This window comes from Doryrhamphus excisus, chromosome 18 (assembly GCF_030265055.1).
Source record: "Doryrhamphus excisus isolate RoL2022-K1 chromosome 18, RoL_Dexc_1.0, whole genome shotgun sequence".
Lineage (NCBI taxonomy): Eukaryota > Metazoa > Chordata > Actinopteri > Syngnathiformes > Syngnathidae > Doryrhamphus > Doryrhamphus excisus.
In genome coordinates, this window is record NC_080483.1 from 3,018,024 (window position 1) to 3,044,133 (window position 26,110).

At 37.1% G+C, this 26,110-nt stretch overlaps 1 protein-coding gene and 1 long non-coding RNA gene across 3 annotated transcripts in view; one reads left to right on the top strand and one right to left on the bottom strand.

The window, feature by feature from the left end:
* The window catches only part of LOC131105928 (uncharacterized), a 30,013-nt gene extending 27,470 nt beyond the window's left edge, over nt 1–2,543 (top strand). The window contains exon 3 of the long non-coding RNA XR_009120022.1: nt 2,415–2,543. This is a non-coding gene — a long non-coding RNA (uncharacterized LOC131105928). The remainder of the gene's footprint in view (nt 1–2,414) is intronic.
* optc (opticin) lies at nt 695–18,265 on the bottom strand. 2 transcript variants are annotated; one of them, XM_058054442.1, is made up of 7 exons: nt 18,110–18,265; nt 14,236–14,445; nt 11,919–12,039; nt 8,951–9,109; nt 8,657–8,859; nt 3,781–3,876; nt 695–2,565 (listed from the first exon to the last, which is right to left on the bottom strand). In XM_058054442.1, the coding sequence occupies exons 1-7, from the start codon at nt 18,245–18,247 to the stop codon at nt 2,398–2,400; spliced, it is 1,095 nt and encodes a 364-aa protein (XP_057910425.1). In that variant the 5' UTR covers nt 18,248–18,265; the 3' UTR covers nt 695–2,397. The 2 variants fall into 2 exon arrangements, with proteins under 2 accessions (XP_057910425.1, XP_057910426.1); XM_058054443.1 differs by lacking the exons at nt 695–2,565; nt 3,781–3,876 and adding an exon at nt 8,306–8,446.
* Nucleotides 18,266–26,110: the final 7,845 nt, after the last annotated feature.

The window sequence follows — 26,110 nt, forward strand, 5'->3', positions numbered from 1 at the left end:
ACACTAACACCTTCCAACAACATGCTAGGTTAATTGCCTACTCCAAATTGTCCATAGGTATGAATGTGAGTGTGAATGGTTGTTTGTTTATATGTGCCCTGTGATTGGCTGGCCACCAGTCCAGGGTGTACCCCGCCTCTCGCCCGAATTAATGAATAAATCTCTGCTTATAATTACTCTTAACATTTTGATCAAGAGTCTACAGTAGCTACAAAGATGAACACAATACAATTCATTACTAACAACGTTCGATGGTTTATTATTCCAGCTTTGCAATAAAAGCAACACAAAAAGAAGTAAAAGCTACTTGTGTCTGTTTCGGTGACTGTTTTACATCGTTGTTGAAAGATGGTCTCATGGATGAGACCACGAGAGATGGTCTCGGATGGCGTCAGCGGAGGTGTTTCGCTTTGGGACAGCTGCAGCTCAGTAACTTGACACTCAAAAGTGCTGCAGCTGACGACTAAGACACTTGTAGCTCAAGCACTTCATGCAAGATGGCGCCTTGTGCTCCATCATGAACCGGACGTGGGCAAGAGAAAATGACTAGAAATAATTAGAACCTTTGCCATAACATAATTTTATGTTATGTAATGTAATATCGCTTGTGTGATGTAGTCCATCCACACTGCATTCATCGTCAATCCATACAATATTAATCAGCATCAATGGCTTTGTGATGAACATATTGTACTTTAATCATAAAGGTGCAGCTGACAAGTGGGTGTAACAATATTGATTTTAATTTCCATCAAAATACAACATTTTAGGAAGAGATATAACAAATATTGCCGAGCTAAGTGGTGAAAGAAGAAACAGTACAGCTCATAAATGCTCATAAATGGTGTATTTTGTAGATATGTTATAGCAAGTTTCCTGTTTCCGATCTTCTAAATATGTTTTACTACATTATTAGAGCCCTCCAGACATGAAATAGCAACCCTATAGTCACATTTACACACCTACTAGTAGGGGAACAGAACAGGTAACAAATAGGACGGGTTATTGGAGGTTCAGAGTTCAGTGCGGTTGTTTGTCTATATGTGCCCTGTGATTGGCCGGGGTGTACCCCGCCTCTCGCCCGAAGACAGCTGGGATAGGCTCCAGCACCTCCTGTGACCCTCGTGAGGATAAGCGGCAGAAAATTAATGAAAGAATATATAGAATATCGGTTCACAAATCATGATAGTCCATTGCCAATATAATATGTATTATAATAAATATAAGGCATTTATTTGGGGTAAGGCTTTTAGTTGTACCGATGCAGTTTTATTTGTTATTAATATGTTGGTATACAAATCATGATACTTAATTTACAATAAAATGTGTACCATAAATAACATTAAAATGTTATTTTAAGTGTTTATTTGGGGTAAGGTATTTTTTTCATAATTAATAATATTTTAATATTTTCTTAAATCATACTTTATTTAGAATTAAATATGTATTTGTACCAATACAGTTTATTTTTTCAGAGTTCTTGCCGTCAGTTACGGCCACAACAGTAGCGGAACGACTACTCGTCATTTAAATATTTTGCCGCTGGCGAGTCCGTGAAGAAACGGTGTCTCTTTCTTTGACAGCCGTCAATCACAGACTATCACTGAACTCATAGCAAACTTGTCAGCGCATTGGAAATCAAAGGAGGGAGGTCACTATTCAGTATAACAGTCTGACTCACAACTAAAGTCATCACACAGCAACTTAACATTCAAAAGGTGTAGCTAAGAAATACAAATACTAGTGGAATACTTACTAGTTTTTAGTTGTTAGTTAAATGTTTTCATATTTTTTGAATATCGAGAAATAAATATCTTTAATTAAAAAAAACAATTAAATTAGTTAATTATCAATTATTATATTATATTATTATTATATATTATACTGTGTATAGACAGTGTCGAGTCAGTTCGTTCACTCTTGTTAACGTTCATTCCAACTCCAGTGATGTGTCCGTCATGAACGAACGGGTCATAAGAAATAGCTCTTTTCTGGGAACGGAATCTCAATCTCTCGGTCTTTCAGTCAGCTAACCCCACCCACCCACAGAGCGAGGCTCAACGATTGGATAAGACAGGCAAGAACGCAGATAGTCCCGCCCTACAAAAGGAACGGTGAACTGACTCTCCAGCCAATCAAAAAAACAAGCATTTGCAACTGAACTAATTGAACGGGTATTTTAGGGGCGGTTGACCTTGTGTATTCCGTTCACAAAAAAGAACCAGTTCTTTTGACTCGTTCGTTCATGATCGACAGACCACTACTACAAACCCAGAGATAACAAAACAAAAACGTGATTTCGTTCACAGAAGCACATCTAAACACAAAAAAAGATGTGTTCAATTCCAAACAAACATCACCATCATACTAACACCAATTTTGACGTTGTCGTTACTATCATGGTCTTCCTACAGGCAGCCGTGGCAGGCAGACGTAGGCCTGTGGGAACTGATGGATGTTCAAGGGATTGTCGTCCAAGCGGATGTCCTCCAGGTTGTGACGGATGAAGTTTCGGTCATGGCGGTCACAGAAAGTGTCTTCATGGAGGTACTGGATTTTGTTACCCTGATTGCAGTTCCAAAGACAAATTATTATTATTTTTTACTCTCAAGAGTGCCCCTGATTACCAGTATGTTACAGTCATGTGGCTCATTATGGTAATGGTAATGCTAATGGTAATGCTAATGGTAATGCTAATGGTAATGCTAATGGTAATGGTAGTATTTCATTTGAACATGCATCAGATTACAATTGAGTACATCCCATAATCAGTTCCCAGTTCCACATGTCCAAAAAATTAAAATTAAAATTAAAATTAAAATTAAAATTAAAATTAAAATTAAAATTAAAATTAAAATTAAAATTAAAATTAAAATTAAAATTAAAATTAAAATTAAAATTAAAATTAAAATTAAAATTAAAATTAAAATTAAAATTAAAATTAAAATTAAAATTAGCAACTGAACGGACTGAACGGGTATTTTAGGGGCGGTGACCTTATTTATTCCATTCACAAAAAAGATAACTAAATTTAAAATTTTAATTTTAATTTAAAGGGATTTAAATTTATATTTGACCTTGTTTATTCCATTCACAAAAAAGAAAACTAAATTTTTAATTTAAATTTAAAATTTAGTTTTAATTTAGTTGACCTTGTTTATTCCGTTCACAAAAAAGAAAACTACATTTTTAATTCAAATTTAAAATGTAGTTTTCTTTTTTGTGAACGGAATAAACAAGGTCACCGCCCCTAAAATACCTGTTCAGTCCGTTCAGTTGCAAATTCTAATTTCACAACAACACAAATTTTAATTTTCACAAATTTCAGTTTCCATATACTGAAATGCTATGGCTAGCATAACGTAGTCCTACCATAGAAGTGTTTCAAATATTTCTCCTCTCTTGTAGAGAAGTATTGGATGACATTTTTAGCTAATTGCTTATTTTTAGCCTTATGCATTATTTTAGCTGTTTGAAGATGAACTATATCAGCAAGTTGAAGTATTTGTGATTTTAGAAATAAGGAGTTAGTATGTTCTCTGTAGGCGGCATTATGAATTATCCTTACTGACCTTTTTTGCAGTACATCTAGCGGATGAAGATTGCTTTTATAGTTCATTAGTCCAGGTCCCTGATCATTTGTAAACCGAACAGTGTATATATATATATATACATATATATATACATACGTAATACAACATACACATATACAATAATAGAGACATTGCAGATGCGTACGAATGCTGCTAAAAACTATGACATTTGTGACTACGCCCTTACCTGCAGGTGTAATACTCTGAGACTCAATGGCAGCGGAGTCGGAATGTAATCAAGGTAATTATTGGACAGATACAGGAATTCCAGCTGGCTCATATCCTGTGTTGAGAAAGGAAACAATAAAGAGACGATAATCACTCGTTTGTCACCGTTAATTGGCTTAGACCCCAAAGTAGGAAAATTATTACTAGAGCCATATAACCGATATAATCACTTTACGTTTGTATTACCCAATTCCTTTGAAGGATATATAAACAGAGAAAATAAGACATATTAGACATAAGATAATGTCAGCAGTTAGCGTATTTCCCGCACTATACTTAAAAGCCTATACATTTGATCAAAAATTGACTATGCGCCTTATAATCTGGTGTGCCTGATATGGGCACTGAGTACCAAAATCTGTAAAAATGTAAGCGCCCCGCTTGATTGACCATTTCGGACCACTTCCCTGACAACGAGACTGACTCCGACAATGATAAAAGGGAACCAGGTACACATTTTGGTGCGGAAAATACAGCAAAAAAGCGCAAGTGTCATCACATGACAAAGCCAGGAAGTGTTCCGAAGTCTGGGCTGTCCCATTCGCCGAGCCTGGAGGTCTCTCATCAGGACCATAATCAGTGCATCCCATAATCAGTTCCCAGTTCCACATGTCAAGGAGTAGGAAGAAGCAAAGATTATTAAATCCTACCCCTCCATCTGGTACTTTTACAATCAGTAACTGTTACATTTGTTCACTTCCTGCTTTCCTAATATAATTTTATTTTATTTCAAAAATTATTAAAATTAAAATTAAAATTAAAATTAAAATTAAAATTAAAATTAAAATTAAAATTAAAATTAAAATTAAAATTAAAATTAAAATTAAAATTAAAATTAAAATTTTTTAACAACACAAATTTTAATTTTCACAAATTTCAATTTCCACATACTGAAATGCTATGGCTTTTTAACGTAAGTATTGGATGACATTTTTAGCTAATTGCTTATTTTTAGCCTTATGCATTATTTTAGCTGTTTGAAGATGAACTATATCAGCAAGTTGAAGTATTTGTGATTTTAGAAATAAGGAGTTAGTATGTTCTCTGTAGGCGGCATTATGAATTATCCTTACTGGCCTTTTTTGCAGTACATTTAGCGAGTGAAGATTGCTTTTATAGTTATTAGCCCATATTTCCACACAATAAGTAAGATATGGTAGAACCAGAGAGCAATAATAAAAGAGTGTGGAGTTCGAGCTCATATTTTCATCTATTGTGATCCCCAGAAATGTATTTTTGTTCACCCTTTCAATGTCTACACCGTCTATTTGTATTTGCTGGTGCGTGTCCTTTCTGCTGTTACCAAACAGCATGATTTTAGTTTTACTTAAGTTCAAGGACAATCTATTATCATCAAAAATGTGCATAAAACAAACATATTATCCAGTCTCATGTTGTGTTCAAAACATCAAAAACCCAAATGATTTGATTCTGTACCCTGATGTCAAACCTCAGTATTGAAAGTGTATATAGACTTTCTTTTTCACATGGTTACTTAGCAACATTCTTTTGAAAGTGTTAGAGTTTTTACTGAGCATAAATGTGTTTACCCCAAAGCCAGTACAAAGAATACGAGTATTTGTTGTCACATGTAGTAGACCACCAGAAACAGACATTCCTGCTGTTCTATTAATGTTGTTGTCGGCCTCTTTGTAGGCCGTCTGACCAACTTCCTTTTTGTCTTTTGTTCATTGCTAGTACATAATGTAAGTGTTGTGCATCCCTTGTTGATTGTCTCTGCTTTTGGACATGGATTATCTAACATAACTGAATATAATGATGTCAGTCGTGAACAAATTTACTTCTTTGGGTTTGTCCCTTTAAGCCGCACATGATTGTTCAACTTCATGATTTGACACGTGTGTCAACAAGCGGGGAGCTGAGCCAAAATTCCTATCACTTTCTTAATGATTCATTTAATAGCATTTTAATGCTATTGTCGCTATTCATGCTATTATGCCTCAGCTTTTGCAGTAAGACAAACACTCTGCAACTTATGCATGGTCTTGTCCAGGGGTCTCAAAGACGCGGCCCGCGGCCTAAATGTGGCCCGCAGGACACTAGTGTGAGGCCCCCGCCTTGATATGAAAGTTTAATGTTAGTGCGGCCCGCGCAAGTTTGATATGGATGCTGTATGGTATCATGTACCCAGAAAAAATTATTACGTTTGATTCATGTTCATGTTAAAGGTTAAATAACTGTTAATAGTTATCCTCCCTATCCGTGTGGAAGTGGTAAGTTTTTGGCTATTTAAGTTGAAAGGAAATAACTTGAAGGCTACCGTTTAGGTTGCTAGCTCTCTAGTTTGCGAGTTAGCATGTGTCTCAAGACCCTGCAGTTGCGCAATATGTTGTAAATAAAAAGAGTATAAATGTGACTATAGTCGTGTTTTGTCATGTCTACAGGGCTCTAATAATGCTTTGTTCATTTTAATCTGAAAAAAATCATTTGTCTACCCACCAACTATATGTGGTTTCTTAAGTTTTTATTATTTGCCGTTTATTATTATTATTATATTTATTTATTACTGATTGATTGATTTTCTTTATTCTTGATTTGTTTGATTTTTCATCTTATTTTGTGCAGAACAATAACAATTAAGATATTTGAGAACAGTGGAATGTTTTATCAGAGCCTTTATTGTAGAAAATTGGAACCAAAGCACTGAAAAAGTTTGTATATTTTTCTTTTTTTTTTTTTTTTTTGGAAAACCTGATGCGGCCCAGCCTTGCCCAGACCCTAGCTCCAGTGGCCCCCAGGTAAATTGAGTTTGAGACCCCTGGTCTTGTCCAATCACTGCAACTTATATTGGCCTATTGGGGTCATTTTCAGCAATCAAATATGTCCCGGATTAGCACTCAAACACATACACTATGTCCATTGTCGAGCAAATCAAATGTGCATTGTGTACTTGCGTGCTTACATTGGAGGACCTGTGATAAAGTCTCTGGTTTAGCAACAAAAAAGGCAGTTAAGGGCCATGATGAGCGCTTCATCAATGTGATCCGTGAAAGAAGGAACAAACAACATGCAATGTGTTGGAACAAACACTATTTTTTAAAAGCCGTCGCCCTCAGTAGCGGCCATTTTCGTTATTTTGACTGAACGTATAGTGTGTCTACAAACAGTTCTATCTGAAAGCCTGTTTGCACATTCAAATATATATTCATTTTAATATTTATTTGCAGAAATCTCTCTATGGGAAATGAACAAAATGCATGTGCAGAAATTTCATGAACGGTAGCACAATTTGACTTTGGCCTCAGACTTTAATTTAGAAATTACAAGACTGATAATTATAAGCAGCTGGCGGCAAATATGACGCCGAAGATAAACTTTTTGCTTTCTGATCTAGATTTCCCTGGATTTTCTGAAGTTCCCTGGACTGGTCGCCAGCCAATCACAGGGCACATATAGACAAACAACCATTCACACTCACGTTCATACCTATGGATAATTTGGCGTCGTTAATTAGAATTAGCCTAGCATGTTTTTGGAATGTGGGAGGGAACCGGAGTCCCCGGAGAAAACCCACGCATGCACGGGGAGAACATGCAAACTCCACACAGAGATGGCCGAGGGTGGAATTGAACCCTGGTCTCCTAGCTGTGAGGTTTGCGCGCTAACCACTTGACCACCATGCAGCCCTAAATAAAGAACTTATATCAGAATCATTATTGTCACTGCCAGCGGGCGGTACGACACTCAACTTGCTACCCACAAAGCATTGCGCGCACTAGCGTGACAATTCTAGCAATTCTTAGATGGGACCTATGCTCATTTTGGGCACTTTGTATTGAGTTGTGGACTCCCATAGAGCAGGTACACACAATAACACGCACAGAAGGTTTCTCCAGATCGTTCAGATTCTGCACCTCTTTCAATAGACTTTCGACCCAAACGGTCTGTTTAACTTACTTCACCCCCGACACTCGTCTAGGTACACCCACTCTGCTGTGATTGGTCTAAGTCTTTCATTCTCACTTTGTCCATAGGTATGAATGTGAGTGTGAATGGTTGTTTGTCTATATGTGCCCTGTGATTGGCTGGCCACCAGTCCAGGATGTACCCCGCCTCTTGCCCGAAGACAGCTGGGATAGGCTCCAACACCACCCACGACCCTCGTGAAGAAAAATGAATGAATGATATTTGCCTTGAGCTGGTTTCATAATTATACCTTTTGAGTGTTAAGTTGGTGTGTGATGACAACCATTCACACTCCAAATTGTCCATAGGTATGAATGTTAGTGTGAATGGTTGTTTGTCTATATGTGGCCTGTGATTGGCTGGCCACCAGTCCAGGGTGTACGCCGCCTCTCGCCCGAAGACAGCTGGGATAGGCTCCAGCACCACCCACGACCCTCGTGAGGAAAAATGAATGAATGATATTTGCCTTGAGCTGGTTTCATAATTATACCTTTTGAGTGTTAAGTTGATGTGTGATGACTAACACATTCAAAAACATGCTAGGTTAATTGGCCACTCCAAATTGTCCATAGGTATGAATGTGAGTGTGAATGGTTGTTTGTCTATATGTGGCCTGTGATTGGCTGGCCACCAGTCCAGGGTGTACCCCGCCTCTCGCCCGAAGACAGCTGGGATAGGCTCCAGCACCACCCGCGACCCTTGTGAGGAAAAATGAATGAATAATATTTGCCTTGAGCTGGTTTCATAATTATACCTTTTGAGTGTTAAGTTGGTGTGTGATGACACATTCCAAAAACATAGGTTTAGGTTAATTAGTGACTCCAAATTGTCCATAGGTATGAATGTTAGTGAGTGTGAATGGTTGTTTGTCTATATGTGCCCTGTGATTGGCTGGCCACCATATCTACCTTGAATATCTCGGAATGGATCCCACGGCTGATCAGCCTGTTGTTTCGTAGATCAACGTGCTTCATGGTGACCGGTAGTTCTGGCAAGAACTGCAGGTTGTTGTCAGCTAACAGCAAGTCCTGGAGTTGCTGTAGCGAGCGAAACACATCCTCATCCATTTCGGAAATTTGGTTTCCGGTGAGATCGATGGACTGAAGCTTACCTTTAAAACAACACAAAGTTATTTTCTTAAATTTTCACGACATCAACAACGTTTTTTATTGGAAATGTTCAGGGTAGATTGGATTCCCCACTGAGGTTTATGAAGTCAGTGTTCTTGATGTGTCGGATCATGTTGAAGCGTCCATAAAAATGAGTGGTGTCCTTGGGCAGGGGGGGGATTTGTTCTAGTCCGGTGTCATCACAGTACACACTTCCTCCAATACACACACACAGAAGGCAGGTAGGCATACCTGCGTATGGTAAGAAGAGATTCCACATTACAATGAGTGGATATTAACAATGGATATTAAAGTCAATCAATCATCATGCTTTTGGAATGTTTTTATTCAGCAAAAACTAGTCTTAGTCAAGGCTGAGGGAATTATGAACCGATCCAAATAACAGTCAATCTTTGTAAAAAAATAAATAAATAAATAAAATAAAACAAACTGTCAGATTTCTGCTAGAATGCAGATGATAAAAAGGCATTTGATCTTTGCATATGACAATGAACCAAAACATACAAACTAAAGAATTGCTTCACCACAAGAATATTCCAGTTTTGGAATGGGATATTCCAAGGTCGACAACGTTTGGCATCCAAAGAACTCTTTAGGCCTGTTTCCACCAAATTAAAACCCACTTGGAACCACAAAACCTCATGGCCAATAAACTCAAGGTTATTCTGCATATATAGTTTCCTAAAGCATATTGTCCCATGATGACCAAAAAAAACCTATTAGTCAATTTTCTTAACCCTCCTCTTGTGTTAGGGTCGGCATCGACCCGTTTTACATTTTAATGCATAAAAAGAATCACATAACATTTGTTTATTGCATCAAGGCTTTTTGACTTTGTCAGGAAACTCTATTTCAACAAAATAAAACCAAAAAAATATTTTTTACTACATTTTAAAATGGTCTGGTTGAAATTATGACCACTGTATTGTTAGGGTCGGTTTCAACGCGGTTATAATAATATAGTAAACCTCGGATATATCGGATTCAATTGTTCCCACTGGTTTTGTCCGATATAAGCGAAATCCGTTATATGCGTATACCGGAAAATGTCCGTTTTACGCATATATGGGATTTATATCCGGTATATGCGTAAATGGGATTTTATCCGTTATAAAAAGGCACTTCCTTGACTATGTTTCCAATGTACCTGGACGCGCAGGCAACGCTGCAAACGCTGCAAATGACGTCGTATAGCGGCCTGTCACGATTCGGCGAATCGGAGCGCCACGATGCGGCCATCTGATATATGCGAGGGAAATTTCATGGAAATGCATTGGAACGGGACTGGAGATTTTGTCCGAAATAGGCGAAATCCGTTATAAAAAATCCGATATATGCAATGAATTTTTATTGCAAATGCATTTCAGAAAAATCGGTTCTTTTTTATCTGTCCGTTGTGAGCGAATTTCCGATATATCCGAGTCCGATATATCCGAGGTTTACCGTATGACTATAAAGCAATATTTTGACCAAAAACCAAAATCATAAGTGTACAATTAGCCAACACAATGACAACCAGCTCCTCTTCTCATCATGTAAGCTTCAGGGGATTCTCATTTTGACCGCTTTTCAAAATATACCAGCAGAAAAACAATGTCCAGACATGTGAGGTGAATTCACTCATTTGATTGGCTGATTTCACATTTACAATTTGGATCATGGAAAGAATGGCAAGAAGTACAGTGAACCAAGATCTGGACCTGTTCTGCTTTTTCATTTCACTTTATATTAAAGTTCTGTAACTGAAAACAATAACTTTTTCTACCTTTTCTTGACATTAATATATATGGGTCAAAATTCCCCCCAACACCATAGATGTTTCTTTAGTGATTGATACTAAAATGAGAAAATAAATAAAGCTAATTGATTTATAGCTCTCAGTAACAAATGAACCTTCAATTTATGAATATGATTCTTTTGAGGTTCATTTGATCATTTTTGGAAATTAAAAGGGAGGGGTATAGTGACAAAAAAAGGCCTACATGCCCACACCAAAAGTATTAAAAGCAACATTTTCATGCATGAGGAAGCCTAAAAAGGTAAACAAGACATGAGAACCAAATTTGATGGTAACTTATTGTTTTTAGTGTATTTTATAGCTGATTTAATACATGGGTCAAAACCAACCTGTTAACATAAGAGATGATACCAGAAAGCTAACACAAGAGGAAGCTTAAAGAAAAACTACACTAGCCATGTTTACATAAGGAGTTTTTCCTTTTTCCAAATGGAATCTTTCCGAATGACTTTTCCAAAAACAACGGTATACAAGGAAAGGAATATTCCAATCTCTTGTTTACATGCGGCGCTATAATCAACCAGAATAGTCAATAGGGCATACGCAGTAAAACGTAAACATCAACACCACGTGATATTTCACCCCTGGGAATCCGATTATATGATCATTCGAATTGGCACTTTTCGTTCGGAATGAGGTGTATACAAAAATTCATTTTTTTCCATTTAAGCAAATAAACCCAATGCAATTGGAATATTTGGTTCCATGTGTACGTGGCTAATGTTTTCATTCACAATCCTTATGTGAGATATAACACACGTCTTTATCTTTTCGGTTCATTCTAAAGATATAAAAAGAGCTAAAAAAAAAAAAAAGACATGCGCCCATGTAGTAAACAGACCCATTCATGCAAAACTGACAGTATTCTGTCGTTTTTTGGTTATTTTAAGCAAACATTCCCAGAACTTCTGTCCTTTTCCGGTGTCCAGTTACATTCCTTGTTAGCTCCCACAGGCTAGCCGTTAAAAGACGTGTGTTCATGTCTAACAAATGATTGGCATTTTGGGTTAGTGTAGTTCTCCACCAATTTCAGATCAACATTTGCGATAAATGTGTTTTAACACATTTATTGGTTTCAGTACCGTGTCACTTTAATTGCTATAGTTAGTTATTAGTTAGTATAGTAGTTCGACAAAGGAAGCTAACCAGCGACATAGCATCTTCTTATCGACTGCACACATAATGTAAACATTGTATGTAATTTCATTGAAATTTCATTTCTTTGTGATAGATTTGACCAACCCAATGAAGTCTGAGGTCCAAATAAACCAGATCCTTTGAAATCCATGGTTAAAGGTCCTTCCATAGTTGTGGTTTGGCTGTCTGGTTGGCCAATGTTTGCTGCTACAGTTCCCACTTCCATCTGTCAAACACATCGAATTGAAAAAGTATGATACACAAACATTCAGATTACTTTGAAAGGTTAGTCATTTCAAGAGTTTTTTTTTATTTATTGTTTTTTTACTGTATTTCACTATTTTTAGTTGAGATAGTCTCATAGAAATTTACCATCAAACATATGAACTGTTCTTGAACTGTTGTGTCTTGTAATGGTAATGGTTTTATTTCATTTGAACATGCATCAGATTACAATTGAGTGCATCCCATAATCAGTTCACAGTTCCACATGTCCAAAAGGAGTAGGAAGAAGCAAAGCTTATTAAATCCTACCCCTCCATCTGGTACTTTTACAATCAGTAACTGTTACATTTGTTCACTTCCTGCTTTCTTAATTTTAATTTTAATTTTAATTTTAATTTTAATTTTAATTTTAATTTTAATTTTAATTTTAATTTTAATTTTAATTTTAATTTTAATTTTAATTTTAATTTTAATTTTAATTTTAATTTTAATTTTAATTTTACACAGCAACACAAATTTTAATTTTCACAAATTTCAATTTCCACATACTGAAATGCTATGGCTAGCATAACGTTGTCCTAGCATAGAAGTGTTTCAAATGTACTTCTTCCCTGAGATCATATTTTAATTTTAATTTTAATTTTAATTTTAATTTTAATTTTAATTTTAATTTTAATTTTAATTTTAATTTTAATTTTAATTTTAATTTTAATTTTAATTTTAATTTTAATTTTAATTTTAATTTTAATTTTAATTTTAATTCACATACCGAAGTACAAGGTGATATGAGCATCCAATGCCATAATGGGTACCATAGTAAGTGTCAATATAGTGATATATATAGCACATCATGACTGGTTCAAGACTCTTCATCCTTGTATTTAGCAAACATCAACTGCTTGTATTGTTTCTTGAATTGGCTCATCGTTGTGCATTGTTTGATTTCCTTACTCAATCCATTCCATAGTTTGATTCCACATACTGAAATGCTATGGCTAGCATAACGTAGTCCTAGCATAGAAGTGTTTCAAATGTACTTCTTCCCTGAGATCATATTTCTCCTCTCTTGTAGAGAAGTATTGGATGACATTTTTAGCTAATTGCTTATTTTTAGCCTTATGTATTATTTTAGCTGTCTTTGTAAGGGGTAAAGTTAAAAATCAAACATCATGTCCCCTATTTTATGTTTGCTTATGTTTATTTATTTAAGCAGTAACAAATAGTGTCAAACACCAACATTGATCGTTATTATTAGTAGTAGTAATAGTACATAGTAGTACGCTGAAAAAATGGTTTGTTGAATGAACACAATTTTATTATTGTAAATGATTGCACTAAATAATTTGATATGAAACTAGATATTTTGATTATGTTGACTGAACTAATAATTTTTATAGTATATAGTATAGCCAAATGCATTATATTATACAATTAAAATTACAATTCATTCATTTTCTGCCGCTTTTTCGTCACGATGGTCGCGGGGGTGCTGGAGCCTATCCCAGCTGTCTTCGGGTAAGAGGCGGGGTACACCCTGGACTGGTCGCCAGCCAATCACAGGGCACATATAGACAAACAACCATTCACATGGCCACGGCTGACTTTATGCTGTGTTAAGGTAATGTAATGTAAGGTAATATCTCAATGTTTAGTGCCATTACTGCTGCCTAGTGACCAGAATACTTGTACACTTTTAAGTAAAGACCCACACATGAACATGCTAACCACTAGGGCCACTCATTTATTTATTATTTTCATTTCTGAAAAAAATGAGCGATAATTCATTCATTCATTTTCTATTGCTTTTTCCTCACAAGGGTTACGGGGGTGCTGGAGCCTATCCCAGCTGTCTTTGGGCGAGAGGCGGGGTACACCCTGGACTGGTGGCCAGCCAATCACAGGGCACATATAGACAAACAACCATTCACACTCACATTCATACCTATGGACAATTTGGAGTCGCTAATTAACCTAGCATGTTTTTGGAATGTGGGAGGAACCCGGAGAAAACCCACATATGCACAGGGAGAACATGCAAACTCCACACAGAGATGGCCGAGGGTGGAATTGAACCCTGGTCTTGCGCTAACCTCTCGATCGCCGTGCCGCCCTTACAATAATCAAATGATGTTAATTCAACAAACCATTTTTTTCAGTGTAGTTCCAACATAATACATAATATATTCCTCATACTTACTTCTTGGTCCAAGTCATCATAATCATAATTATCTCCATAAATGTTGGGTTCCAGGCTCTCCAAATCCGTCACGTTGTTCAGGTCCAAAGCATCATCTAAGTCCTGTAGCGGAGCCGTCAAACCAGGGTAGGCACTCAGGACAACCAGGACCAAGGCAACAGCCATCATCGAAGACGGCAAATATACCCCCAGCTCCAACATGCGGACCGCCTGTCAAAGTGGGGTCCAAGTGTTGGCACAATAAAATCAGAATTTAGTGACGGTCATGGGCCGTTGACTTAAGATAGTTCTTGGCTCCAAGGCTTTGGATCCAAGTGTTATAAATGATGTGTACGTTTCAAATGACATCTACTTTGTCCTCAAATTATGGAGGTTCTTTGTATCAGGCAATGGAAATAGTTCAGTATTGAGCACAGATTGAATTGTTTTGGTTTGGCAAGAGGAGTCTGAGGTTTTGTCAATGTAGCTTGAAATTTGGGTTTTGTGTTCACAGTTTAGAGAAAAGGATATCAAATTTTGATGCGTCTTGGCAATCGAGAAAAACTGTCATCTTCTAATTTCGATTTCTAATCTCCTAATTTCAACTTTATTATTTTGGACTTTTTGGGCTCTAATTTCACACGGCGCACCGGGGTGTGTCCAGGCACAGTGCTGCACACCCACGCCTCCCATCCCTCCCACCGAATATTTCAGTATTCAACAAAGCAAAATTTGTTCTCAATCAGAAATCAATCCACACTCTTTATTGCTCTCTGGTTCTACAGTAAACCTCGGATATATCGGATTCAATTGTTCCCACTGGTTTTGTCCGATATAAGCGAAATCCGTTATATGCGTATACCGGAAAATGTCAGTTTTACGCATATATCGGATTTATATCCGGTATATGCGTAAATCGGATTTTATCTGTTATAAAAAGGCACTTCCTTGACTATGTTTCTAATGTACCTGGACGCGCAGGCAACGCTGCAAACGCTGCAAATGACGTCGTATAGCGAATCGGAGCGCCACGATGCGGCCATCCGATATATGCGAGGGAAATTTCATGGAAATGCATTGGAACGGGACTGGAGATTTTGTCCGAAATAGGCGAAATCCGTTATAAAAAATCCGATATATGCAATGAATTTTTATTGGAAATGCATTACAGAAAAATCGGTTCTTTTTTATCTGTCCGTTGTGAGCAAATTTCCGATATATCCGAGTCCGATATATCCGGGGTTTACTGTACCATATCTTACTTATTGTGTGGAAATATGGGCTAATAACTATAAAAGCAATCTTTACTCGCTAAATGTACTGCAAAAAAGGTCAGTAAGGATAATTCAGAGAACACACTAACTCTTTATTTCTAAAATCACAAATACTTCAACTTGCTGATATAGTTCATCTTCAAACAGCTAAAATAATGAATAAGGCTAAAAAATAAGCAATTAGCTAAAAATGTCATCCAATACTTCTCTACAAGAGAGGAGAAATATGATCTCAGGGAAGAAGTACATTTGAAACACTTCTATGCTAGGACTACGTTATGCTAGCCATAGCATTTCAGTATGTGGAATCAAACTATGGAATGGATTGAGTAAGGAAATCAAACAATGCACAACGATGAGCCAATTCAAGAAACAATACAAGCAGTTGATGTTTGCTAAATATTAAATAATATTAATATTAAATAATTGAAAAAAAACCTTACACTGTATTATGGAAAGCAGGAAGTGAACAAATGTAACAGTTACTGATTGTAAAAGTACCAGATGGAGGGGTAGGATTTAATAAGCTTTGCTTCTTCCTACTCCTTTTGGACATGTGGAACTGGGAACTGATTATGTGATGCATTCAATTGTAATCTGATGCATGTTGAAATGAAATAAAACCATTACCATTACCATTACCGATGCAAGTGGCAAACCAATCAAATGAAAGCATTCACTGTGCCTGTCAGTCAATTTACCGCTCCACAGGGTGTCCTTCGCCTGTGACAAGAATAGACTGTTTTGTCACAAAATTGTCACTACACCATGCCGAAAATGTGGACACCACCCCTGGTGGGCCGCCACGTCTATCTCGGCGCAGTTCAGTTTACCAAATTGGCTGCGCACACTGGAATCAAATTACAACTGCGTGGGCTGCGCCACGCTGCGCCACGCTGCGCCACCTTGCACTGCGCCACAAAATTAGAGCCCATAATCTATAAAAGTCTATAAAATCTCAACATTTTTTACTTTCTTTTTTCATAATCATGACTTTTCTCTCATAATTTTGATTTTTTTTAACTTTCCCATCTCAATGATTTATGGCAACCAGTCCAGGGTTCGAAGTCAGCTGTGACGGGTTCCAGCATGACTGTGGTCAGTATAATTGGCATGGCAATAAATGCAATTTTAACTTGTCATTTTTTTTCCCCTTTATTTGGGCAAATATGTGAATCATTACAGTGCATTTCTTACATCAATCAAAATATAACTTTCCATTATTTACATTTGTATTCAACTATCTGATCCCAAGCCCAAAAGGAGTAGGCTGAAGCAAAAGCTTATAAATGCCTACCCCTTTTTGCAGGATATATTCATGTTCATGCCACTGTCTTGTTTCCCCTGTTATTATTTTCATTGTAATATTATTATCATTATTATCATTGTTGTTATAATCTTTATCATTATTACCATCATTATAATCATCATTAATATTACCATTTTCATCATTATAGTTAAAAATTTTGTGATTTTTTTATTTTTAATTATTTAATTTTACAGACTTCATTGCTTCTTGTAGAGTGTAAAGATTTCATCTGTTATTTTCTGAAATCTGCAGTCTTTGTGTGTCAATTTATTAGCCCACTTTTTTTGTGACATTTACTTATTTTCTGGATTACATGTGTCTAATCTTATCCATTAAAAAACGAGAACTTGAGACTGTGTCTGGACAGGTGACCAACCCAAACATCAGTTTCTTCTTGTTAAACCCTACCTGAGGTTTTTAGACGTGTTTATTAGTTTGTGTGTGTCTAGTCTTGTGCATTAGGAAGCAAGGTTTTAGGTCTGTGCCCAAAACAATTTTTGACTGTTTATCTCATAATTTCCACTTTTTATCTCATAACTTTGACTTTTTATTTCATAATTATGACTTACCATTGAAATGTATGTTTTCTTACAGTGTCGGAAATGGGCTTCCATATTAAACAGATATTATTTAGTATTACATATACAGTGTCAGTTCTCACGTTTACTTGCAGGATTGCGTTTTATCGTCCCAGCCTGGTTATGATGTAATTGGTGAGCCAAAGAGGCATTTTAGCAGTTTGCTCAGAATGCCAGAGCAATGTTTGCTTTGCCAGTGACATAAGTCTGTGAATGTTTAGTTGTGGTAAAAAAAAAAGCCAAGTCTGTGCTGTTGCAACCTTCTGACATGCAGTTTATACTGTTTTTGTTTATGTGAAGTTGCTAAATAAAGTCAAATCTTGTGTAAGACACAAATATCTGCACAATGCAACGCAATTGAACGCCACCGCCAAGCGTCACCCACAATAATAACATTCAAGATATTGAGCAATGCTATTTTGGAAAAGGAAACGAGGCAGGGTCTTAGACTGAATTGGGAAATAATATTTCTAACATTACACACATAATGGCAGTATCTGCAGTATCGTATTATGCCATCAATTTTACTTGTGTTACTTTTTGCATGGAGCAACTCAAGCAGGTCTTAATCCTGTAAATTCCTACTGACAGGAAACGCATACCTACATTCATTAAAGGAGTCAACACAAGGGGAACAAATCAAATGAGTGAGTTTTTCAGCCAACTATACAAATGAATATTTAGTCAAGGTAACAATGTTAGCATCAATAATATCATAAATCAAAACAACTTACTGCTTCCTTTCGGCTGTACGATGTTGAAGAGTTTGCCAACTTGAAAACCTTTCTTTTGTCCAGAACTGGTCCCAGGATTCGGACAGGCCTTGCTTGCTGTTCCCTCGGCCACAGTTTTGCTTCTGAACAATGCGTCATTATGAAGGGAAAACAGGGGGGGGCTGGTGACACAGCAGAATGAAACGGGGGTTGTGCGGATCATTTCTGTCCATGTGTACTCAGCTGTCAACATACTGTATTCTCTACAGCAGTGTTTTTCAACCTTTTTTCAGCGACAGCACGTTTTTTTTTTACATTGGAAAAATCTTGTGGCACACCACTAATAAAAAAATGTTCCAAAATGTCACCACGACCTCACACGTGCATCAATAAGTCTATGGGAGGAACAAGGTAGGTGTTGCCACACGGACCAATATTACATTGCTCTGCCAGTCTTTACACCACAGACACTCCACAGTAGCCACGTTTTTACATCACCACTTTTTCTCTTTCCCAATGACCTTTCGGGAAACAATGGTATCCATGGAAAGGAATATTCCAATCTCTTGTCTACATGCGCCATGAAAATCAAACAGAATAGTCAACAGGGCCCCGTTTCACAAAGCAGGTTTAGTGAAAACTCGGAGTATGTTAACCCTGAAATGAGGGAAACTCTGAGTTTTCCGTTTCAAAAAGGGAGGTAAGTCAAACCAGAGACAGAGGAGTAACTCCAGCCTGTTTCACAGAGAGAGGTAACTTAACCTCGGTGTCAGTTACTATGGCAACAGACTCTGTGAACATAACCTGGTCGGGACCAGGTTTTCTTCAATGAACCTCGAGTTTCTTTCTGTCTCCGGTGTGATTCATTCATTGTCGCGCGTGTTTAAAGCCAGTTTGGTCGTTTTTCATAATCACCATCACCAACAGCAGTAAAATAAACAGAAAGACAAAAAAAAATTTATTTGGTCTTCTTTATTTCCTACAAATAAGAAAAAAATGGTTTCTTACTTTTTAATTGTTACAATCATCAACACAATTCACCTATGACCATGCACCCACCTCTAACTTGTGTTTTAATAATTCAATTTCCAGATCTGTTTTAGATATTTTTCTGTTTTTTGTACTGTTTTTAATAAATGCACTTTGTAGATTTCTTTTAGTGGTAGCTGGGAACACATAAGGATGACATTATACAGTTGCACATGAATTCCACTGAATTAACCTCTGGAATTTACTGAATACGTATCTCACTGTGTCAATCTGTGCTGTGGAGGTTGAGGGACCCTCTTCCTGCTGCCCAGCCATGCTCTGCTAAAATGGATAAGAATCCGTTAATACTTCAGTGTAGGCTAAAAGTCACTATAATCCACAAAAGCATGTAAAGACATGTGAATGGAGAGGAAATCAGTAACATCAAGATTTTACCTCTGTAGGCCTCTCAGGCTCCCTCTCAGACACCACAGAGAAGGCAGCAGACATTGTGGTCCCATCATCTTCATCATCCTGTTTAGAGTGTTGTGTTTCACTATGCTATACTTTAAATATGGCATCATCTCTGGACTATTGGCTACTTACAGTTAAAGTGGCACATGGATCCACTAGACCAAGTACGCCTTCAGAATCTGTTGAGACAAAAGAAAAACACATGAAAGGGAAATTAACATTGAACTATAGGCCCAAAAGAAGTTTGAGGCCTAGGCCTATTACATTTTATCAAGACTGGTGGAATCATGTCCGAGGATGAGGTTCCTCCAGGGATCCCCTCTGCGACTGGCCTCCCGACAGTCTGACTCATGGCCAGCTCCTCTGCCTCGGTCAGACGTGGTGGGGGTGGTCCTCCGCCAGTTTTGCGGGCAGATGCCCGCTTTCTGTTGGCTGAGTAAAAGTTAGATGTTGCTTTTCATATGTCTGATTTAACTGTATACAGGCAAGGACATTTATGTGTGTGAAAACAATATTATGTTGGAGATAATGCACACTGAAACAGCTGCTGAATGATATTTAGTGGTAAACATGATTAAAAAAGGCACCCTGAGTGTTATGCTGAGGGTTTACCTGTTTGAACAATGTTTTTATATTTCATCTTCAGCTGCTTCCACGTTCTTTTTTCGCCGGTGGGATTACATCTAAGTGACATAAATTGTAGCTGTAACACCATTCTACTTGTTTGCATCTGTAGCCTAATATTATTGTGATTGCATAAATGTATATAATAAATTTAAACTTACGCATTGACTCGAGCACTAATCTTCTCCCACGCCGACTCGCGTTCTTTCGCTGCTGCAGCCGTGTTGCTTTTCTTTTTAAAAACGCTTTCAATGTTGCTTTTCTTTTTAAAAACGCTTTCAAATTTGCCGTATGACCGCATTAATATATCCAGTTCCAGAGGACTGAAATATGACGATCTTTTCTTATCACTCGTTGCCATGGTGAATCGAGGGAACGGGGCTCCATTGATCAGGGCTTTTTAAAGTCGTGGTGCACGCGCTTAACTCAGAGTGAACAAACTCTGTGTTGATTGAACCAATTGAAATCACCTGTTCTGAAACCCGTAAGTCAGAGTTTCCTGTCTCAGAGTAGATCAACTCAGAGTTCAGGGTTAGACTCCAGAGTTGGTTGAACCTGCTTCTTGAAACGGGGCCCAGGGCATGCCCAGTAAAACGTAAACATCAACATCACGTGATCCCGGCTTCCCCAAGTTTTTCTTTCACTTGTTGGAATAACTCCATATTACCAGTTTTTCGTCTGTCCAGTCTTGAAATTGAGTTTGAATCAAAACCAAACTTTGCTTAGTCCAGTGCCGATTGCTGGCCTCCATTTTTAAAAGTGAAGAACGTCTGGATCTGTGTGTTACGTCATATCTGAGCATGCGCTGAAAGAACGCACCCGGGATCAATTTAAACAGGAAAAGATCAAATTCAATCTTGCTAATATTTTATAATTAAACTCAGGACATGTTTTATATAGATATATATTTTCTTTTTTAATAAAACTGGACTTGTGAATAAAGTATAGAAGGGTTTAGATTCTGTTCCACAGATGGCGGTAATGCACACGAAAGCTGCTTGCCAACCACCAATAAACAACAGAAGAAGAAAAACACCACGAAGAAGAACACACCCTGACATCGGATTGGTTAAAGGAATATTCCATCCCTGTTCAATTCTTTCCGTTTGAGCAAATAAACCAAATGCAATTGGAATATTTGGGTCCATGTATACGATTGACATAATGGCTATTGACATCATATTTGCAAATTATGATTAATCAATGTTAATTATAAAAAGTGATATTGGATAATTCCTCACGGCACACCTGACGCTTTCTCAAGGTACACTAGTGTGCCGCGGCACAGTGGTTGAAAATCACTGCTCTACAAGGACAAATTCCATCATTAAACAGCTTGAATTGTCGTGGTGCATTAAAAAATATGTCTGTGTGTGTAAAAATTTACTATAATATGTGTTTTTTTTTAATCTTGACCTAAAACAACAAAGACGTTGTATTTGAAGGAAAGCTGAAGGATTTTGACTGGAAAGTTGGTGAATGAGAAATAACCGCTTTGCTCATGGGAATGCATGGTAAGAAATCTGTTACTTGGAATTCTCCATGCAATTGGAGAAGTAGTAGAAGTAAAAAAATGCTACTACATACTATAAATGGGAACATATTGTACTGAAGCATGCTCACCATGTACTCATGACTCCAATATATGCTTCGCTATGTACTGGCTGGCTTCAAAATGGTATTATTACAATCATGGGTAGTAGTACACTCCTGATCAACATTTTAAGACCGGCTGCAAAAATGTTTACACTTTATGTTAGGGGTGAGCTACCAGTAGACCTTTTTGGAAGTAATACAGCTAGAATAGGTACAGATACTGGAAGATCTAGAAAGCTTTCTGTGCAGATTATTGTGTGTAGCTACTGTACTATTCTATTCCAATAACAAGTCAATAGAAAAGGATGACAAATGAGCATAGTAGGTTCCCTTTAAAAAGATTTATAAGCAGTGTAATGTCTTGTGGCTCCCAAGTTTTTTTTCTTTATTTTTTTTTTTAAACTGGTAGAAGCTCTTCTGATGCTGAAGGTTGCTGATCGACCCCTGCTCTAGCTTCAGGTCGGACTTCAAATGTGACCTCTTATCACATTTTGTTTTTAAAACAAACAAACCAATGTGGTTAGTTTGGAGCTTCTTTTTGTCCCACCGGAAAGTGTCAATAAAAAAACTTTAATATCTGGTTGTCTTTATACTCTCTTTTCCGTGGAGACATTTTAGACATTTTTTCACAGACAACTGCTATTTGTTGCGCGTCTGGGCTCATCCACAGACGTCTCCATGCACCGTAAAACCTAATAGTACATCTTTTTAAACCACTTAAGTTAATTAGACTTGATTCTTGAAAAAAATTACACTCACTTACTTAAAATGAATTGAATATACTTAAACGATAACAATTGTTTTAATAACTCTTTCATTTTTACTTCATTTAAAGTTACAGAAGGTTTCAAGTAGATGTAAACAAACCTATTTAGTTAGATAAACTCATCTTCTCTGATTTGATTTCAATTTTTGAGCGAGTTTTGTGAAACCTGCTGGAACCTGTTTGCACCTGTTCAACCTCACATCTTCAGCAGCACGGTACCCACACGGGGAGCACAGCTGAATTATTTCAGTTTTATCAAGAAATCAGAAGGCTATCAGAAACGACCTCTTCACTTTTGCTGAGGCCAGCGGCGAATGGACCTTGATGTCTTGTCTATGGTAAGAACATTTTTTATGCCCCCCCCCGCTTTGTCTTTCACCCTTTGCGTACGTTTGCTTTTAAGGGTAAGTTAGCCAATTAACATATCTCAGAACAGAAAACTCCAAACCGTGTCACATTGCCAAATAAAAATGTTGCCTGATAAATGAAGTTGTTCACTGGTATCGCTAGCAAACGTTCGTCGTAGCTAATGTTAGTTTATTAAAATGAGGCTTTCCAAAGAATTATATTTTTCCGGCAGTTTAAAGAGTGAAGTTGTTGGCCGCTAGCGATAGCAAACTTTCGTCGCAGCTAAAGTTCATTCATTCATTCATTTTCTACCGCTTTTCCTCACGAGGGTCGCGGGGGGTGCTGGAGCCTATCCCAGCTGTCGTCGGGCGAGAGGCGGGGTACACCCTGGACTGCTGGCCAGCCAATCACAGGGCACATATAGACAAACAACCATTCACACTCACATTCATACCTATGGACAATTTGGAGTCGCCAATTAACCTAGCATGTTTTTGGAATGTGGGAGGAAACCGGAGTACCCGGAGAAAACCCACGCATGCACAGGGAGAACATGCAAACTCCACACAGAGATGTGTGGGAATTGAACCACTGGTCTCCTAGCTGTGAGGTCTGCGCACTAACCACCAGACCGCCGTGCCGCCATAAGAGCACATGTAATGTAAAAATAACTGTCTATTTTGTCTACATAAGTCTATCATAAGTTTAAAATTGAGATGCAGGACTTTTTCATTGTGTAATGGGTACTCTGTAAAAAAAAAAAAAAAGCCCGTCTCTTTTTGTAATCCATTACTGTGAATTCCATCACATCACCAATCGGAGTCTTCGCTACTCCTTCTTTGCTGCACTCGACAAGCACACACTTCAGCTTTTAAAGCTCTACCAAATGAAGAAAATCTGAAGTTTCGGTGAAAGGTTACAAGCTCTTATAACGGGACCAGGTACAACTACTCCCATACAATAAATCAATGATAAAATCTGATTATTGCATTCAGTCTAACTTCACATGTTCACATCTTGTCCTTTTTGTGTACTTTAGGACAAGAACAACATTACTGCAGCGAGGACAGCAGCCCTGGCCGGCCTCCCGCTGTACCTAAAGGAGGATTCTTCTGGTGTCTTCAAAACTTCACAGGTATTTTTCTCGTGTAAATTTGGGATTTCTTTAATCGAAGTTGATCACATGTCATTGGTAATCACATATTGTAAGAAATAAAATCATTACAGAAATCCTGTCTTGAAGCAGATGTAAGTTTTAAGGGATTTTTGTTATTACATGAAGTTGTATGACATCATCAGCAGTGTAGTGCATCAACAGTGACCTACCCCCCACCTGGTCCCTTGAGCAGAGTTCTGGTCAGATTTCAGTGAGGCAGACTGTAGTTCCGGTTAGTTGGTGGGGCAACTTAAGTAAAGAGTTTGGCTTTTCAAAGCAATATGGTTTCAAAAGAGTAATACCGTTGCTCACAAAAACGTCCGACCTCTCAGTCTCTTTGTGTTATTTTCTCTCCATTTGTATCAGTACGAGTATTTGCCTGTCCATCTTGCGTCGTCGCGTCTTCATCCACTGTGGAACCATACTCAACAATGGACAGGTGACCGTGTGAAGGGATACATATATAATGCCGAGCAATTTGTGAGTTTTGATTTTCTTTGAGGAGGCATTTTTGTGATGCAAATGTGATACTCTTTTGAACGCATATTGTTATGAGAATCCAAACTCTTTACACTGTGAACTATGTTCCTCCTCACCAGAATCCTTCAATAAAGAATGCTTGTATTGTTTTTAAATAAATGGCAAATTTGTTTTAAGTAATTGTCTCATTTGTGTTCATATAACTTAAATAGTTTAAGGCAGGGGTGGGCAAACTACGGCCCGGGGGCCACATCCGTGCCCGCCAAGTGTTTCAATATGGCCCGCCTGTTTTTTTCCAAATATTTCATTTGAACTCAACATACAACCTGGCATCGTGGCTTGGGCCAATTTTTTGATGGTTGAGGTAGCTGCTTTATCAATTTCGTTATTTGATGTGGTCTGTTTCAAAATGCTCCTGTAAAAAGGGACACAAGCACATAATAATAATAATAATAATAATAATAATAATAATAATAATAATAATAATAATAATAATAATAATAATAATAATAATAATAATAATAATAATAATAATGTTGTCAATAATGATAATAATACTACTATTATATTAATATTGTTGTTAATAATATTAATATAATAATGGTAGTAATATTACAAAATACTCCTGGAAAAAGGAGCACAAGCACAATAATAGTAGTACAAATAATGATAATAATACTACTATTATATTAATATTGTTGTTAATAATATTAATATAATAATGGTAGTAATATTATTATTATAACAAAATAATAATATAATAATAATATAATAACATTACTATAACTAATAATAATAATTCTAATAAAAATAACAATAATAATAATAATACATTGAGAAACACACTTTACATCAAATAAATGATTTCAAAGTGCACATATAGCAGATTGCATGACACTTTTACATGTAAAATATGTGTAAAAATATAGGTGTAAAAATGGACTGTTACGTGTAAAATACTACATAATGCCCCCCGTCAATTTTGTTAAATTAATGCGGCCCGCGAGTCAAAAAGTTTGCCCACCCCTGGTTTAAGGCAATCGGTTTCCTTAAATGAAGTGAGTAATCACTACTGCAAAACATTAAGTTTATACCTAGAATGAGGTGAGTACACTTAACACTAGGTTGAACAAAGTGAGCTAAACTTGTGCCTTTAGATTTGAGTTAACGAGACATGTTTGAGTTTCTAGTACTATCAATACTAACAATACTATCTGAATTATTTATTTAGCTTAAGTAATTCTAACTTTAAATTGAGTCTTTGTAGCTTAAACAATAAGGGTTGCTTTGACTTAACTGAAAAACAATGTTCTACTTATAATGTTTGAGTTAATAAACTTAAATGATTTAAGGCAATCGGTTTCCTCAAACCATTTGAGTTCAACTAACTTGTCAGGTTTTACAGTGTGGCAACTGCTGTGTTATCGCAACGACACCCCGCGAACTGAGACTCCTACATCAGGCACCTGTCGGGGGCAACTTCCTCAGGCATACCCTACCCACTTCCTGCATGGGGCTCTGGTGTGCCGGGATCTCCACTTTCCATTTCCCCTTTGTGGCGCTTGTCTTGTGTTAATGTGTAAAAAAAAAAAAAAAGTGCTTACTTGTG